The sequence below is a fragment of the Lycium barbarum genome, chromosome 6, assembly GCF_019175385.1.
Source record: "Lycium barbarum isolate Lr01 chromosome 6, ASM1917538v2, whole genome shotgun sequence".
NCBI lineage: Eukaryota > Viridiplantae > Streptophyta > Magnoliopsida > Solanales > Solanaceae > Lycium > Lycium barbarum.
In genome coordinates, this window is record NC_083342.1 from 121,125,558 (window position 1) to 121,143,711 (window position 18,154).

Sequence of the window (18,154 nt, forward strand, 5' to 3'; positions counted from 1 at the left end):
ATTATGATCGGGTTTTTTTTTTCCTACACTAAATCACTAGTCGGGTTTTTTTCTCGGTTTATCGATTTGGTGCAGTTTGTTGGTTTTCTTTGTACAGCCCTACCTAGCGGGCCGAAGTTCTATACTTATGCTGGCATAACTTGTGAGATATTATGATTGAAAAATATAAACTTATGTCACGCGAAAAAGTTGTATGTTACGAGCGTCAAAAATTAAAGACCAACACAAAATAATGTCCCTGCAGTAGCCCAATGTAAATCTCATTTTCTGTTACTTCTAAATGTAAAACGTTTCCTTAAGACTTTAGCTGCACCTTTTCTCTTGAAAGCTCTTTTTTCTTCCTATTAAATCAGTCTACCTTTTTTTATTTTTTTTTTATTTTTATTACATAGGGGGTAGGGAAAGGGGAAATGGGAAAGAAGATTACAATGTGGGGATTCGAACCCTCACCAACAAGGTAAAAGTTCAGGTAGTCAACCAACTGAGCTACTAGATCCCTACTGTTAAATCTGTCTACCAAACTTATCAATATCAAGAATTTTTGTCACTCCGTTATGTATAATCTCTTGGTATTCAGCTGCACAATTTATGCTCAAAACGAGGAGCAAAGCAAATTAATCTTTCCCTCGGGACTTTAAAGTTAATTGAAAACATTCGAACAGCAGAATGAAATGAGCAAACTGGACCTTCCAAACAAATTATAAGTCTATCCTGGTCAAACTACTCTAAGCAAACTTAATCTTAGACAAAAGATTTTAAGGCTTTATACCAAGACCGTGTCTTCTGTACAAGGGTGTGTTTCTAGCATCAAGTCTTCGTGCTACTGGCCTAATGTTACACATACCAACTAAAACTTCTAAAATCATTGGTATACTCGAGACATAATGATGCTCGTTACCAATTAAATCGGTAACTCAGCAATGAAGAGCTGGTGAAATATGTTTGTACCAATATATAGAAGTGACAAAATGACTTTAAATTGAGTATTTATAAAGAGCTGTTTTAGAACCTGTGCTCGAAAATCCTCTTCCGTACCACGTTATTGGGAAATGTTAATTCATTCTAATTGATTATTCCGTGCTTGTACAATTTGTCGCCACCTTCCCCCTGTGCATAAGTGAATGCTGGAGCTGGTAGCCTTGGGATATTATCTACACCTTGTGATCCCATCACTGCTTTCGCGTTCCAATACCAAGGCTGAAGATAAGGTGAGCATATCGATGGAGAATATGAAGAAGCCTGGAGAATCACTGAGCCCCAATCTCTGTCACCAAGCTTTGCTTCTTTTATTCTTCTCCTAACCAACAAGCTTCCTACATCTTCCTTCTTCATTTCCGATATGCTTCTGATAATTGACATGCAAAGAAGAAGTATAAATACCGCATCTTCTTCAGGTAAAAACTCCACCACCAAAAACTTCCAGTTAACAAGTGCTGTCGCTTTTCCAACCGGATTATCCTCCGAGAACCTAACTACTGTTATGAATCCATCTTCTTCTTTGTCTTCAACTTGCTTTAACTTTTCATTTGACACATGTTCTGTCTCCTCACCTAAGCCAGATTTCTTGACTTCGTACTGCATTTGCCGCCCTTCCAATAACTTCACCTGCAATGATTGTGTTCTTAAGCATCACTCATGATCAATACTCTAACAATTAAGTTCCTGCTGGAAGTGAATCAAAGTTCATAAACACGGTACCGCTGAATCAGAGGATTGCTGGTTTATTAGGCTGAAACTTAAGCCCGAACCGGATGTTGATGATTCCCACCGTGCTAATAGCTCATGTCCTGTTGAAAGGCTCCAAAGAGAATGCCATCCTTCTGGTGGATCTTTTGGTTTGGCAATGCCTACCATTTTCTCTGTACTAGATGAGAAACGCAAGCAAATGACACCACAAATTAGGTAGGAAACCAAGAATAGGAGACATCCACTAATAGTTCAAATGTAATTTATTTAATTTTCTTTTCTTGACCGTTGAAATGAATGTTTGGCCAGAAGAACAGATACAGGAAAGTATACAGAGGAATTATAACATACCAGGTGCTCTACCAATGGAACCAGCAACGTAGGACCAATGGCCTTCACGTATTTCTATAATGCGGTCCTCCCATTTTACAGCTGAAGGAGTTTCAGCTCCTCTCCTCCAAAAGCCGCCTCCAACTCTAGCATTATTGTCAACAACACAAGATCAGGAGACAAAACACAAGGAGGCAGATGATCACTTAGACAAAATAAAAAGTGTCCACCACCTAAATCGAATCACAAAGCATTCCCTGCCTGCATGATCCAGAACAGTCCGAGATAACCATCGACCTTCTTGGGGATGATATTGGTTCATCCTCAGAATGACATCAGATATCATAGCACCTGAATCATCTGATACTCGATCAGGTACACATTTCAACAAGTAGGAGGCTTGGACAGGAGGAGTTATTGAGGTAGCTACCCTCACTTTTTGGTCAATTTCTTTTACCAAATTGAGAGAGGGCGCACGTAATAAATCATTCCAAAGAAATGTTACACTCTCTCTCAGGCTACTTCCTTTAATGCAGCCACCACCACGTTGGCGAACCTCAAGAACTATTCCCTTAGTTCCAAACTCACAATAGATATGCAAAGTTTTTTGCCACCTTTGAGACGTAAATTTGCTGAGTGGTTTATCTGTTTTTAGCTCCCTGTGACATCTAACCATCTGAAGACGTAAGAACTCCTTTGACGCATCACAACTCACAGTTTTCTTTAGCTTCACTGTTAAACAGACCTGTAATGCAAATCATAGCACAGCCAACCTTTTAGTCATTCCTTCTAGATACTACTGCAGTGCTATTCCCCTCTCTCAACACCACCCCCCACACCCCACACCCCACACACACACACCAAAAAAAAAAAAAAAAAAAAAAAAGACAAGAGGAAGAAGCAAAAGATGATAACTATATGTTGCATTTCTTGGTGAATGCACCATTTATAAAACTAGCTTATTGTCAATTAGGTTCCCCACTAGCATAACCAAATTATTTCCTTCTTCACGACAATGATTTTATATGATTCACACAAAATTCTAGCAATAGAAAAGGCAAGAAGATTTGTGATTATGCATGTGATTATGCATAGAGGAGCATGTATATTGCCGAGCAGCATATTAGTTTTTAGCTCTAGAAAGTACAAAACAAAGTAAAAAACTTGTTATTCTAGTTAAAATGGGATTCACTGATCAACTTTTAAACTGGTCATGGCACTAATTGTATAACAATGAATAAGCAGGATCTATGTGATATATTCAAGCAAGATAAGTCTATTTCGATCCCACAGCGTGAAACCCTTTAAAACTTATTTTTCTTTTTGATAGTTCCAATTTATCGTAACACCATGAGAGGGAAAGTATTGGTGATCTCAACGGGAGGAACCAAGCCATCCACACTACATCACGGATTTCAGTTATGAATTCCTGGTACGATATTAGTTTCAGATTCTTGTAACAGATTAAATTTATTTATTATTTTGAGAAATTACAGAGAGAAACGACTTTAGGATGATTTCCAACTGCTTTTTCTATTTTAGGAAAAGTTTCAAGTCGTATGGCAGGCATATTTGAACATTGCTTTGATCTACAACTACTAAGCCAAGAAAGCAGTAAAACTCCACCATTTTTTGTTTACATCTTACAACTTTTACTCCACACTTTAACGAAAGTGCAGGTAACAAATTGCTTTAGCACCTTCCTCTAATATAATTCTGCAAATTCATCTTTACCCCTCGATAATCCTTTATCTAGGATAACCATTTATCATTGTATTAAACTTGGAAAGCAGGCATGGATAGAATAAGCGACTACGTCCTTAAGATGAAAGCAACACACCAGACCTTATCTACTGATGCATACATAAAGACAACCCATCTCCCAAACAAAAGCATGAAAACATAAAATAAAAGATGGAAGAAGAGAAAAGAAAGGAAAAGTAGGAGTGATCCAAAAAAGAAACATCAATAATTAAATGTGACCTAATAAGATGATGATAGGGCACCAACTTGGATATAAACTACTATACCTTTATAAGTCCTACTTTAGAAAAGTTTGCACAAACCAATCAAACAGTCAATACCCTACACCCCTGTGATTGCATTTTTAATATTATCAAGTGGGAAATTGCAAAGCAGGAAAGCAAAAGATCCAACTAACCTCAAGCAAGAATCGCGGTAACATGGACGAGTATTTTGCATTGACATCAGTATCTGTGACTTCCCAGTAGATTGGTGGCTTAACATCAACAGCCTTTCCAATGGTCAACCCACCAGCTTTCTCATATGGCTGATCAAATAATCTTTCCCATAGTTTCTTAGTGTCCTCAATGTCTTCTTCCTTCACAACCTCCAATGCTCCAACTACTTTTCTCATTTCCTCCTCTAACCCCTTTGTGTCCAATGTATATGCAGTAGGATAACTCTATTTAAATCAAATTCATAAAAAACGAAAAATTTGCATAAGCATCAATGCACCAGTCATTATTGATCAACAATAGACAATAAACATATCTCAACTTGATGAAATCATTCATTTGAACAGAGAAATAACATTATAGTTTTTGTATTTAAGTAAACAAATAGTACAAAATCCATGTAGACCGATCAGTCATGAATCACGGTAAACAGCCACCAGGATTATGACAAGCACTACGGAAATTACAATAACGCTCGAAACCATACTACCTAAAAGCTGAATAAAATTGACAGTACTATTTAGTTGAATAAACTATCATAGCATTTTATTCAAAGAGCAATACTAAAATCAGAAATCCTTACTAATAACATGAAGGCCAATGAAAATTGACCAGGATGATGCCTACAGGATGTGATCTATGTAATAAATTAATTATCTTTTTGGCTTTCTTCTTTTAGATAATGACAAAAAGTATTTACTAAGAACAACAATTAAACCAAAGTTTATTAATCCATTATGGAATTATTTAACTTATCTTAAGGACATACTCAATGTCCTAATTGCTTCCCCCAAAAGTATATGGAAAAGGAAAACAAAGATTTCTCGATAGAACTTAGAAGTGAACGATTAGACCAAAAATTTAGTATACAATAACAACATACCCAGTGAAATCCCACCTAGTGGGTCTGGGGAGAGTAGAGCGTACGCAGACCTTACCCCTACCTCTCAAGGTAGGGAGGCTGTTTCCGGTAGACCCTAGGCAAAGACCAAAAATTTAGTATGTTAACTTAAAAAAAAAAAAAAGAGAGAGCCTTACCTGATGAGTGATCAACATTAGAAGAATATCTGAAGTAGGGACCAACATAGAGCAACTATCTGCAAATCTATGCATCATATACAGAAAGCCTTTATACCGTTGTCGAGCTGCAATCAAATACACAATCTCTGAATAGTAAGGCTCAGAAAATTTGGTGTATAAATGTCTTTGTTTGGATACTTCTTTTAGCAGATCTTCATGAAATGTGGAAACTGTGTTCTGTAAATTGGATTCATCAGATTCATTCTCAAAAGGCTCTGTTGGGTATCTGTGGGACCAAATTTCTTTGCATCTGTTTAATGCATACTCTTCATTTTCTTCATTGAATATAGCTGCCTTTCCAATGAGTTTAGAGAATCTTGATTCACAATATTGCCTGTAACTTACCTGAATTAAGAAAAATTCAAGTATGCTTTAGCATAACGTAGAACTATTAGCACACTTTTGAAATAGTAAATTCTGAAGATCCACCTTCAGTTTAACTTAAGAGAAAGTACAATAAAGGAGCTTTTATGTAACTTTACCATAAACTAGAAGTAAGAAATTCATATGGTTAACACTAACTTTCATGGATAAAGATAACACCTTTTTGTTTTTGTTTTCCAATATATTCTCATAGACCCAAGTAAAAGAAGTACACTATTTTCAGTGTACTAGTATTTCTTACCGGATTTATGGTGTGACAATACCAAACCCATTCAATATCAAGAGGAGGGTGAATCATTGGAGGGGTTGACCCATTAGAAAGATCAGAAATTAATGGCATCCATAACTCATCATACCTGCAAATAAAAATAAATAAAAACTCAAATTAACAAGAAACCAGCACCCAGTTGAAGTTAAAGAGGACTAAAGCATGTGGAAGTACTGTAATCTACTAGTAATAATTAACCTTCTAATAGATTCAAGAATGGTTGGTTTTTCATGAAGCCATTGAGACTCAGTCACAAGTTTCAAGAACCCAAGATTTCGCCTGGAAGCAGCTACAAGATTGATACTCAACCGTACAGTTTCTTCCTCAGATATCTCACTTAGGCTTCTCATGGAAGCACCATCCGAAGTTGACATTCTTGTTTTTGCAGATTTTTCAAGACTCTACTCTGCACTCAAATAATTAGTGGAAACACGTAATACATGAAATTTTTAGAGTGGACGGGATTCTTCTTAAAAAGGCATGTTTTTTTTTTCGCTAAAGAAGAAGGCCTTGTTGCTCCTCAATTCTCAAATGTATACAAATGGAAAGAGGTCTATGCTAGCAAAGGCTTGTCGCCACGTGGAATGTAAACTTTGAACTGTTCAGGTACGAAAGTAGAGTACTGTTGTTGGCTGTGACCACTAGACCTTTTGCCGCTTTGCCTATGTCATGAAAGGACAAAGAATAAATATCTTTTGATTTTGGCTTAATGCATATGCGCCTCCTGAGCTTGCCTTTTTTTTTTTTTTCATTTTGATATCTTAATCAAGTATTGTTCCTATTGAATTCCTGAATTTGTCTTTAAGTGTGTCCATCAAACTTTCTATATCTAATTTTTATTAGAAGCAGAATTAAATTGGAAAATGAAGGTAGAGTGATATTTTAGACATGTTATAAGCTATTCTTTAAGTCACGGATGTGTCAGTTTCTGCTAGTTTTGCTCTTTCAGTGCCCGTTTAATTAAGAGCTACTCTTTTTTCCCTCTCAATTGCTGCTAATCTTAACTAAAAGATGGCATAATTAAATTAAAATATTTATTAACATGTTGCTACATTGAAGATGGAATACTATGTAAGTCGGATGTGTTTGATAGACACACTTTAAGAACGAGTTTAGAAATTTAATAGGAACAAGACTTAGTTAAGATACCAAAATAAAAAAAATAAAAAACAAATTTAGGGGGCCGCATATACATTAGGCCTTTGATGTATTACTACTGCAACTTTCTAATATTGGCCTAATGGTCTTTTTGGATGCTTTATTATGTTGATATCCTCTCATTAATACATGGTCAAATCTTTCTATATCAGTGTCGTTTGTCTGAATATTTTTAATTGCTATAGAGAAATGTATTTTAGAGAACATCTAGTATAACATAACATGAAAAGTTAGTTCCCAAAAAACTTATTGTTATAACAAAATATATTACTACTATAGAGGATGACTATTATAAAGAGGTTTGACTATATTTTTAAATTGGTTAGCTAGGCTTAAACCCTGATTGCTTTTTTCTTTTTATTGCTTAAAAATAAATGAAATGCTCATTTGTACTTGGGTTTAATCTACTTTCGTTAAATTGGAAATGAATCTTTTTCCTATCCAGCGAGTTTGGCTTAGTTAGATTAAAACAAAATGTAAGCCTCAGACAAGATTCAGGTCGTCCACCATTTTTTACTTTTTCACTAATGGACGCTTAAAAGTGAACAAAAATGACGAAAGAAAACGATGGGAATAGTGGTTGGACTTGGTAGTGAGTGAGTAATGACTATCAATGATAAATAGTGTAAATATGTAGTAAAAGAATATTTTGTAAATCTTCTATTTTAGGTTAGTATAGTTTGTATCCTAATAGGACATTGTAACTATGGTACCAACTCAATCAATGAGAATAATCACGGAATTAATCTCTTTCATGGTATCAGATACTAGGGTTTCTTTTCCTTCTCTTCCGCTGCCCTAATTCTCCGACGTCCTCTACCCACTTTTCCGACGTCTTCTTCTTCGATTTCCTTCCATTTTTCTTCCCTTCCATCAATGGCAGACACCAAGTTCCATCCTGTTTTGGCTGTCTCCAACATCAAGAATCACATCCCAATCATTCTTGAGATGGAAACGGATCATTATTCGGCTTGGGCCGAATTATTCAAACTTCATGCCCGATCTCACCGTGTCCTTTCCCACATTCTGCCAACCGGAAAGAAGAAGGCTCCTACCACCGACGACGAAAAGGAGTTGTGGTCCACTTTGGATGCCACGGTACTTCAATGGGTATATGCAACCATCTCCACGGACTTATTGCATACAATCATCGAAGAAGACCTATCGGCAAAGGAGGCCTGGGATCGCCTCCGTAATCTTTTTCAAGACAACAAAAACTCCCGTGCCGTTGCTTTGGAACATGATTTCTCTCATGTCAAGATGCGGGATTTTCCAAACGCTTCGGCGTATTGCCAACGTCTCAAGACCTTGGCCGATCAACTTAAGAGTGTGGGGGCTCCGGTGACCGACAACCGCCTCGTTCTCCAACTGGTGGCTGGACTCCCAGAGGCATACAAGAATTTGGGTACCTACATCCGCCAAAGTAAGCCTCTTCCATCATTCTCCGAAGCTCGGTCAAGTTTGTGCCTTGAGGAAAAGGCGTTGGCTGAAATGCACGATGACTCGCCCGCGGCTATGGTGGCTAATTCCAAACGCCATTTTGATGATTCTTCTCATCTGGAAAATTCTGGTCGTTCTCACCATCATCGGGGCAAAAATAACAACAAAAACCGCGGCTCTAGCGGCGGGAATAATAACGGCGGTGACCGTGGTTCGGGCGGCGGCAGTGGCAGCCGACGCCGTGGAGGACGCCCCTCAGGTGACCAGCAGCAGTGGCAACAGCCCTCCTCACCGTGGCAGTGGGGTTGGATGCCTCAGTGGCCTCCCCCTTGCTCGTATCCTACCACGTAGTGGGCTCGGCCACAGCAGCAGTGGCAGCCGCCATCTTCTTCGTTTGGCCCGAGGTCGCTGGCCCAGCCTGGCATTTTGGGCTCGCGACCACAGCAGCAGGCATATGCAGCCGTAGGCCCCCCGACACAATGGACTCCGACGGATATTGAATCGGCCATGCACACGATGACGTTGAACCAACCCGATTCGAATTGGTATATGGATACCGGCGCCACGTCCCATATGACATCCACAAAAGGTACTCTCTCGTCTTATTTTAATTTGAGCAATCGTAATACTGGCATTGTTGTTGGTAATGGTAATTCAATTCCAATTCGAGGTTGTGGTCATGCTAAATTGCCTCCCCCGAACCCTCCTTTATTGTTAAACAATGTCCTTCATGCGCCAAAACTCATAAAGAATTTGATATCCTTTCGTAAATTTACTACTGATAACTATGTGAGTGTTGAATTTGATCCTTATGGGTTTTCTGTGAAGGATTTCCGGACAGGGATGGCTCTCATGAGATGTAATAGTAGGGGTGCTCTCTATCCATTGTCCACCTTCAAATTTTCCACCAATTCACCGTCGACTTTTGCTACCTTGTCTTCTACCCGTTGGCATGATCGTTTGGGCCACCCGGGAGCTTCTATTTTGGATTTTCTTAGGCGTAATAAAAGCATTGAATGTAATAGTTCTAGTTCATCTAGTATTTGTCATTCTTGCGTTCTTGGTAAACATGTTAAGTTGCCATTTGCTAGTTCTATTTCCGAAACTTTGTTTCCATTTGACATTATTCATAGTGCTTTGTGGACTTCTCCAATTTTGAGTTCTATGGGCCATCGTTATTATGTTCTGTTTTTGGATGATTTTACCAACTATTTGTGGACTTTCCCTTTGGCTAGAAAATCTGATGTTTACTCAAAATTCATGGATTTTAAGACCCATATTCTTACTCAATTTGAACGTCCTATCAAGAATGTCCAATGTGATAATGGGAGGGAATATACTAATAGTCAATTCGGAAAATTTTGTGCATCCAATGGGATGTCTTTCCGTCTTTCGTGTCCTCATACATCCTCTCAAAATGGGAAAGCAGAAAGAAAAATTCGTTCACTAAATAATGTCATTCGGACTCTTCTTGCTCATGCCTCCATTCCTCCGTCTTTTTGGCATCATGCATTGCAAATGGCGACGTATCTCATTAATATTTTACCAAGTAAGCTATTGGGTCACAAATCACCTAGAGAGGTCCTTTACCAACGGAAACCATCTTATTCTCAACTCCGAGTCTTTGGGTGTTTATGTTATCCCCTTTTTCCGTCTACTACTATTCACAAGTTGCACCCTCGGTCAACTCCATGTGTCTTTTTGGGATATCCACCAAACCATCGTGGCTACAAATGTTTTGATTTATCCTCAAATAAAATCATTATTTGTCGTCACGTTTTATTTGATGAGACTCAATTTCCGTTTTTCAAAATCCATACTCCGGCTCCCACCTCTTATGACTTCCTTGATGATGGTCTCTCTCCTTACTTGATCCATCATATAGCTGCCAGCCCTCCACCGCTGCCCTGTCCCCCTCCATCGCTGCCCGTGATTCAGGACCACGCCGACCCCTCCCCACCTGGGCAGCAGCCTCTATCGTCCTTTACGCAGGACCAGTCCGCCCCTCTCCCCCACCAGCTTCCCACCACCCCGTAAAACTCGACCATTTCTCTACCTGTCCAGCCCAATACCCACACACGCATGGTCACTCGTAGTCAGTGCGGGATTTTCAAACCCAAGCACCTATTTAATCTACATGCGACGGTTACCAAGTCCCTCATACCTCGTAAACCGTTGGATGCGCTACGTGACCCGAATTGGAAATTGGCCATGGATGATGAATATGTATGCTCTTATTAAAAATAAGACGTGGGAGTTGGTACTCCGTCCACCTAATGTGAATGTTATTCGGTCTATGTGGATTTTTACTCATAAAGAAAAGTCTAATGGTGATTTTGAGAATAAAGCCCGTCTTGTAGGTGATGGCAAAACACAGCAGGTTGGCATTGATTGTGGTGAGACTTTCAGTCCGGTCGTGAAGCCAGCAACAATCCGCACTGTCTTAAGTCTAGCTCTATCTAAACATTGGCCCATTCATCAGTTGGATGTCAAAAATGCATTTCTTCATGGCGAGCTCAAGGAGACGGTCTATATGCATCAGCCTATGGGTTTTAGAGACCCATCTCGTCCCGATTATGTGTGTTTGTTGCGCACGTCCTTATATGGGCTTAAACAGGCACCGAGAGCTTGGTATAAAAGATTTGCTGACTTTGTTTCTTCCATTGGTTTTGCTAATAGCAGGTCTGACCACTCCCTGTTCATCTATCGCAAAGGGCACCACTTGGCTTACATTTTACTATATGTGGATGATATTATTCTTACTGCTTCTTCAGATGCTCTCCGTTGTTCTATTATGGGCCTTCTTGGCTCAGAATTTGCTATGAAGGACTTAGGTCCTTTGAACTATTTTCTTGGCATTGCGGTGACCCGTCACAAGGGTGGTATGTTTCTATCACAACGAAGTTATGCTACGGACATTATTGAACGTGCAGGAATGTCCTCGTGTAAGCCTTCTTCCACTCTGGTTGACACTAAACCGAAGGTCAGTGCCTCTTCTGGCGATCTGTGTGATGATCCCACTCATTTCCGGAGCCTTGCAGGTGCTCTTCAGTATCTTACCTTCACCAGACCGGATATTTCTTATGCCGTACAACAGATTTGTCTTCATATGCATGCTCCACGAGATACGCATATGCTTGCTGTTAAGCGGATTATTCGGTATATTCAGGGTACTCTTGATCATGGTTTGCATCTCTACTCATCTTCAGTTACTGATTTGGTTTCATACACTGATGCTGATTGGGGGGCATGTCCAGACACCAGACGCTCGACGTCGGGTTATTGCGTGTTTTTGGGAGATAATTTGATATCCTGGTCATCTAAGCGCCAACCTACTCTTTCCCGATCTAGTGCGGAAGCAGAATATAGGGGGGTTGCTAATGTTGACTCTGAATCATGCTGGATACGTAACCTCCTCTTGGAACTACATTGTCCGATCCCTAAGGCTACTTTAGTTTATTGTGATAATGTCAGTGCCATTTACCTGTCAGGAAATCCAGTCCAACATCAGCGCACCAAGCACATTGAGATGGATATACATTTTGTTCGTGAAAAGGTGGCGCGCGGCCACGTCCGTGTCCTTCATGTTCCGTCCCGATATCAGCTCGCCGATATTTTCACTAAAGGACTGCCACAGGTCTTATTTGAAGATTTTCGGGACAGTCTCAGCGTTCGTAAACCTCCCGTTTCGACTGCGGGGGTGTGATAAATAGTGTAACAACAACAACAACAACAACCCAGTGAAATCCCACATCTTGGGGTCTGGGGAGGGTAGAATGTACGCAGACCTTACTCCTACCAAGGTAGGATGGCTGTTTCCGAGAGACCCTCGGCTCAATAGAAGCATAAAAAAGGGAGTCAGATAAGGTTAAAAGATTCAAAACGATATTGTAATGAAATAATGCAAGCGACACAGTAAAACAGGATAATCAAGGAATTCAAAGCGATATGGAAATGCAAATAACGAAAGCGGCACAGATAAAATAGAGTAATCAAAGTACAGAAAGTAGCGAATAATAACATAAATCAGAGCACAAGAAATTATAATGCGCTAATGCGCCTACTAATAAGGAAAGATAACGAGACTTATATACTAGCCTTCTACCCTAATGTGGGTCCTCCACACCTTCCTATCTAAGGTCATGTCCTCGGTAAGCTGTAACTGCGTCATGTCCTGTCTAATCACCTCTCCCCAATAGTGTAAATATGTAGTAAAAGAATATTTTGTAAATCTTCTATTTTAGGTTAGTATAGTTTGTATCCTAATAGGACATTGTAACTATGGTATATTTACCAACTCAATCAATGAGAATAATCACGGAATTAATCTCTTTCAATCAATGTGGAAAAGAGAGAAGAGCTAGGAAAGAAAACAAAAAAAGGAAATTGATAATTTAAGCAATAGCTTGTAGTTTCTTGCTTAGATTTATTGTTTAGCATGGTATAATCTCCTTCATAGTGAGCAACTTAGATACGTCTGCCAAAGAATTTTTAAGAGTTTAAATTATATATACCGATTTAATTATGATATACATTTTCCACGTTAACAGCTTACTTTATGTGTCATAGCATGGACTAACTGTCATTTTTTAAAATTACAAATGGAATGATGAATATGTCGAATCGTAGAAAATTTGCTTACTTTGTTGTTGATCTCTCCGCCATTCTATAAACTTACTTTTCAATCTAATTGGCATTTTTATTTGACACGATAGTGATGACCCACCACTTTCACATGCTGGCATGAAATTGAACCATATGTAAAACTTAGCCATAGAACCCTCCACAATAGGAACAAAAGGCGTACAACTGTACGCAAGTCTATACATACTACAACTGAGTTGGCTGAACACATTCTGTTGTTTCTTCTCAAAACATTTTATCCACCGCCATGGTTAGGTGAACAAGCACTATTTGTTGCATAAGGATGTGACTTTGCATGTCATATCCCAATCCTTGGCCCCATCATCACAATCAAGAAGATGATTTGGTGGTTCATTCAGGGCGCAGCCAGCCCTTCGAGTTTGGGTTCGGCCGAACCCAGTAGCTTTTGTCCGAATTATATATTTGTATTAAAATTTTTGTCAAATATGTACAAATTATTAATTAAGAACCCAGTAATTTTAAGAATTAGAATCTCAAACCCACAAGTTTCAAATCCTAGCTCCGCCTCTGGGTCCATTCCCTCAGGTATTATCAAATAATGGTGCATCAAACTGCCCGCGTTGATCATTTTATTTTATAGTCACATCCTACATAGTACGTAGTAGTATAAAGTGACATTATCGTAGAAGCTTCTTGGGCTTTGTTTTCTACCAAAATAGACAAACGGAGTCATTAGACATTAAGGTGTGCTGTGTTGTATTATCAAGTTTTTTTTCTTTTTTGAAAATATTTTCAAGACTGACTAGGATAATTTTGGCGTACCAATAAAGCAGCACATCAGCCCACTTTGATTAGACTTGGGAACTTTGTTGGGGCGTGGCGTAAATTACTGGGCTTTGTTAATTCTTGAAAGGAGAAATTGCACGCTTGTCCTTCAAATGAACCGGTCTTAAGTTTTTGTCCTTCATAGTCAAAATTATGTCTAGCAGGGTAAAAATTCTTTAGGACGCAAGGTATAATTTTTAGAATATTATGATGTAAAAATATAAACTTATATTCCGCAAATAAATTGTTTATCTTGAGGAGCAAACATTAAAGACCAACACAAGATAGTGACAAAAGTTCAAATGACCCACCTTGAAATTTCATGATTCATTCAACGTCGAACAATTTACAAAATTGTTTAACTTTTGGGTAACTTACATAAATAATTATAGTTTCTAAGCTTTTAACCAATCGTAGCTATCTTAATCTTAACTACATTTCATAACTATGTTATAGTTATTTCGCGTGTATTTGACTGTATTCAAAAATACAATTTCAAAAATACGGTCAGCCAAATACAACTATATTTGACCTACTTGATTTGGCAATCAAGGAACTGGAGGATCTTCAGAGACTGCAGCGTACAGAAGGACTTCATTATACAGCAAATACAATTCACAGTAAGGGAAAAGGTGTCAATGTTTAGATTATCAAAGAAGGCTAACAAATGTACATATTTGATTGATCAGTTTTGTTCCTAGAGTGAGACCTAATCCTTCCTACACCCTTCCTAGAAGGTGGTAGGAGGGTCGGGTGCTCCTTAGTTTGGATTTTTTGCTTTGCTTTTGTTTGTAGCGAAAGTTTGGCCGGTTGTGGTAATAATATTTTATAGTTTATTGCCAAAAAAAATACAGCTATGTTTGACTTGTTTCGCGTGTCTTCGGGTGCATTCAAACACATAATTTCACCGGAGATCTAATCTGATTTGATTGTATTCTCAATATTTAAATACAATGTATTTTGTATTTTCGCCGTAGATTTGGCCGGATTTGACTGTATTCTTAAGTCTATTCTGTATGTATTTGGATGACTGTATTTTGGAATTATGTGTTTGAATGCACCCGAAGACACGCGAAACAAGTCAAACATAGCTGTATTTTTTTTGGAGAGTACACTCAAATCCATTTAAGAATACATCTAGTTTGCCCAAATAAGTCAAATACATACCTTATATTTATAATCTCCTGTTATCCCTTCGAAAAAGCAAACTCTTCAAAGTAGTTCTTTCTTCTTCACATTCACATCTCCTAAAACCCTTCTTAAACCCCATTTTTCTAAATTCACTTCTCTTTCTTTCTTTAATCCCTCCAAGCCCTCTAACCCTTCCACTCTTACCCTTTTCTCAAACCCCATTCTTCTAAATTCACTTCTCTTTCTATCTTCAATCCCTCCAATCCCTCTAACCCTTCTCTCCCAGTTGGTTATGATGACGTATTTCTCGAAGCTTTTGGACTCAGAGAGAAACAATCTAAAGAGGAAGCATGTTGCCAGAATCAGGTCGAATGTGGGTGAAGAAGTTCTCTCAAAAGCTAATCTCGCTCGAAAATCACTCAACGAAGGTGAAGAAGTTGCGCTTCAGTGCCCTGAAGCTATTGAAGCTTTTAGAATGCTTAGCCCAAATATGGTGATCATGGATCTACGATGGCGGCCAAAGATAATGGAGGGGAGAGGAAGACATCTTCATATCTTTTGAAATATGAGTTTTTGTATACTTAAATACAACATAGCTATGAGGGGTAATTGAAATACACCATATAGATACTAATTGTAATTTATTTGAAGTATAGTTATTATATTTATATACCTCATATATTAGCTACAGCAAGTAAAATTTCCAATGCGAAAACACCATTTGGTGCTGGCCATCACATAAATTTGACTCATAAATCAATACACTTGACGAAGGAACCGCTTTCATTTCCCTTGTCCCTTCTTCCACGTGTATCTGTTGTACAAAAGTTATTATTTATTTTAGGCGGAATAGCCTGCGAGGCCCCAGTATTTGTCCAGTTTTGTCATCCCGATGTTCATACTTACGAGTTTGCCAACTAATTCCCTCTACCCTTGAAAAATTAGCATTTTAAGCCCCTCTGTCACCACATGTTCCTCACTTGCTGTGACATTGATGGCACATTAGAAAAATTAATGCCATATCATATCCTTATCATTTTCAATGTTCATCTATTAAAAAGAACAAAAATAACTAGAAATGAAAAGGAAAAAAAGCTAATCTCTCTTAAATTGAAAGCTCAGATTAGAAATGGCTTTATATTTAGTTTTTTTTCCAATTTTTTTTATAGAGCCAGTCACCAGAGGTCAACTCCAGCGAGGCAGAGAAGAGAGAGGGACGGAGGGGGTGGAAATGAGGCTGGGAATTTTTTTTTACTTAATCATTTTTTCCTTTTTAAAATATTTATTTTTTAATTCAAGTTATCATATTCAAGCTCTTAATATGTGTGAATCTCATACACTTTGTTCAACTCAGCACTATTAATGCCACATATGCTTGGTCAACAATGGTTTAAAATGCTTAGTTTAAAAGGATAGAATTGTTTAGTTGACAAACTCGTAAGTATAAATACTGTGATGACAAAACTAAACAAGTACAGGGTTTCCTAAGCTATTCCGTCTTTGTTTTAAACTTATTAACCAAAATATTGTGTGGGGAAAAAAGTAAAAAATATCCTTCTATTTTAAAAAAAAAAGCTAAAAATATTCTTCAAATTTATTTTTTCTTTTTCTAAATTATCATTTTTTAATAAAACCTTACTACACTCTGCGTATATTACACGCACATTGTCCAACCCAGCTAAGTTGGTGCAAGATAAGCGTGGTCAATAGTCAAAAGAGTCTTAAGAGGGTGTTTAGATTAACTATGGAATTTTTGAAAAAGATACAAAGTGTTTTAAGTGCACTTTTAGGCTAGAAAAGCACTCCTTCCGTATCAAAATAATATTTGTTCCATTCTCCTCAATAAATCTTTACTCCATTAATGGTGAAAACTATTAAATATTATTATTTAATCCAAAGGTAAAATGAAAAAAATTACTTAATTTCATCTTGATTAAATAAAATGATAAATATTTTGAGACAAATATTACAAATATTTTGATACGAGGGTGTATAAGCCAAACGTATCCCAACTTACGCCTTTCCCTTTTAGCTTACAAGCCATTTTTAACACTCCCTAAATGAGTAGCTTTTATCATATTTAAGCGCTCATCTAACAAATCCTGGAGTATCATCCAAGCCTTCACACCAAACTTTTGATAGATAAGAGTGAATCAGAAGAGAGAAAAGCACATTAAAATTGTTTTAATGCATTTTATTCCCGCTCCAATTCGCTCTATTGGAACAATAACCAATTGAAGGATAAAATTGAAAAAAGAGACATGCAAGAATGTTCCCTCAGATAAATAACATAAGCTTTCTTCAGAAAAAAAATTCAGAATTAGCATGGTCAATCTTACATCACAGGGAACACCAATATCTCCAGCCATTTGCACAATAAAAAAAATGAAAAATCACAAAAGAAATTGCTAGTAATAGAAAACATATACTTGATTTTCAATTCAGAGAAAATTCAAGCAAAAAGAGGCGAAGCTCAGATATATATGTGTTGGAAACGGAGTATATTCTCGGACCTTAAAATTAAAGGTCTCATAATGAGCTGGGAAAACGTTATCATCATCGCAATTGCCTCTATTTTACACAATAAAACAATATTGATAAAAAAAATATTTAGTTGGAATAAATTGAAGAAATCACAAAGGAAATTGATGAGAAAAACATTATCTTTCAAAGAAAACAAAATGGCTATGCTCAGACATAATATGTGTTGGAAACGAAGTCTAATCCCAGACCTTATTTAATAAGGTCTCAGAGAGCTGGGATTAATGTTAACATCATTGCAATTGCCATAATTTTACACAGAAATTAAAACCAAACAGAACCCAAAAAGAAGCAATAAATCACAATTGCTGAGTAAAAGACATCACCTTGATTTAAATTCAGAGAAAAGATAGGCGAAGCTCAGATATTATATGTGTTGGAAACGAAATCTAATCCCAGACCTTATTTAATAAGGTCTCATAGAGCTGGGATTAAATGTTAAATTCATTGCAATCGCCACTATATTACACAACAAACAATAATTTATAACAAAAGAGACCAAAACAGA

At 37.7% G+C, this 18,154-nt stretch overlaps 1 protein-coding gene and 4 non-coding genes across 6 annotated transcripts; all 5 read right to left on the minus strand.

The window, feature by feature from the left end:
- Positions 1-672: 672 nt before the first annotated feature.
- Positions 673-6,608, minus strand: LOC132645994 (glycine-rich domain-containing protein 1). 2 transcript variants are annotated; one of them, XM_060363300.1, is made up of 8 exons: positions 6,145-6,599; positions 5,920-6,034; positions 5,253-5,639; positions 4,178-4,441; positions 2,250-2,761; positions 2,038-2,162; positions 1,699-1,859; positions 673-1,605 (listed from the first exon to the last, which is right to left on the minus strand). In XM_060363300.1, exons 1-8 carry the CDS (start codon positions 6,318-6,320, stop codon positions 1,063-1,065), a joined length of 2,283 nt encoding a protein of 760 aa, XP_060219283.1. In that variant the 5' UTR covers positions 6,321-6,599; the 3' UTR covers positions 673-1,062. The 2 variants fall into 2 exon arrangements, with proteins under 2 accessions (XP_060219283.1, XP_060219285.1); XM_060363302.1 differs by lacking the exon at positions 673-1,605 and having other exon boundaries at positions 1,705-1,864; positions 6,145-6,608.
- Positions 6,609-17,375: 10,767 nt separating this feature from the next.
- Positions 17,376-17,456, minus strand: LOC132601039 (small nucleolar RNA snoR53Y). The gene has a single exon (XR_009567486.1). It is a non-coding gene; the product is annotated as a small nucleolar RNA snoR53Y (small nucleolar RNA).
- A 114-nt stretch (positions 17,457-17,570) lies between these two features.
- On the minus strand, positions 17,571-17,675 carry LOC132601034 (small nucleolar RNA snoR69Y). The gene has a single exon (XR_009567481.1). It is a non-coding gene; the product is annotated as a small nucleolar RNA snoR69Y (small nucleolar RNA).
- A 113-nt stretch (positions 17,676-17,788) lies between these two features.
- Positions 17,789-17,893, minus strand: LOC132601033 (small nucleolar RNA snoR69Y). The gene has a single exon (XR_009567480.1). It is a non-coding gene; the product is annotated as a small nucleolar RNA snoR69Y (small nucleolar RNA).
- A 105-nt stretch (positions 17,894-17,998) lies between these two features.
- Positions 17,999-18,104, minus strand: LOC132601030 (small nucleolar RNA snoR69Y). The gene has a single exon (XR_009567477.1). It is a non-coding gene; the product is annotated as a small nucleolar RNA snoR69Y (small nucleolar RNA).
- Positions 18,105-18,154: the final 50 nt, after the last annotated feature.

Excerpts from the sequence above, each read along its gene's own strand:
- LOC132645994 (XM_060363300.1), bottom strand. The coding sequence starts at position 6,320 with ATGTCAACTTCGGATGGTGCTTCCATGAGAAGCCTAAGTGAGATATCT. Across the intron at positions 4,442-5,252 it reads TAATGTTGATCACTCATCAG|AGTTATCCTACTGCATATAC; the intron begins GTAAGGCTCTCT and ends TGATTTAAATAG. Across the intron at positions 1,606-1,698 it reads AGCAATCCTCTGATTCAGCG|GTGAAGTTATTGGAAGGGCG; the intron begins GTACCGTGTTTA and ends CAATCATTGCAG.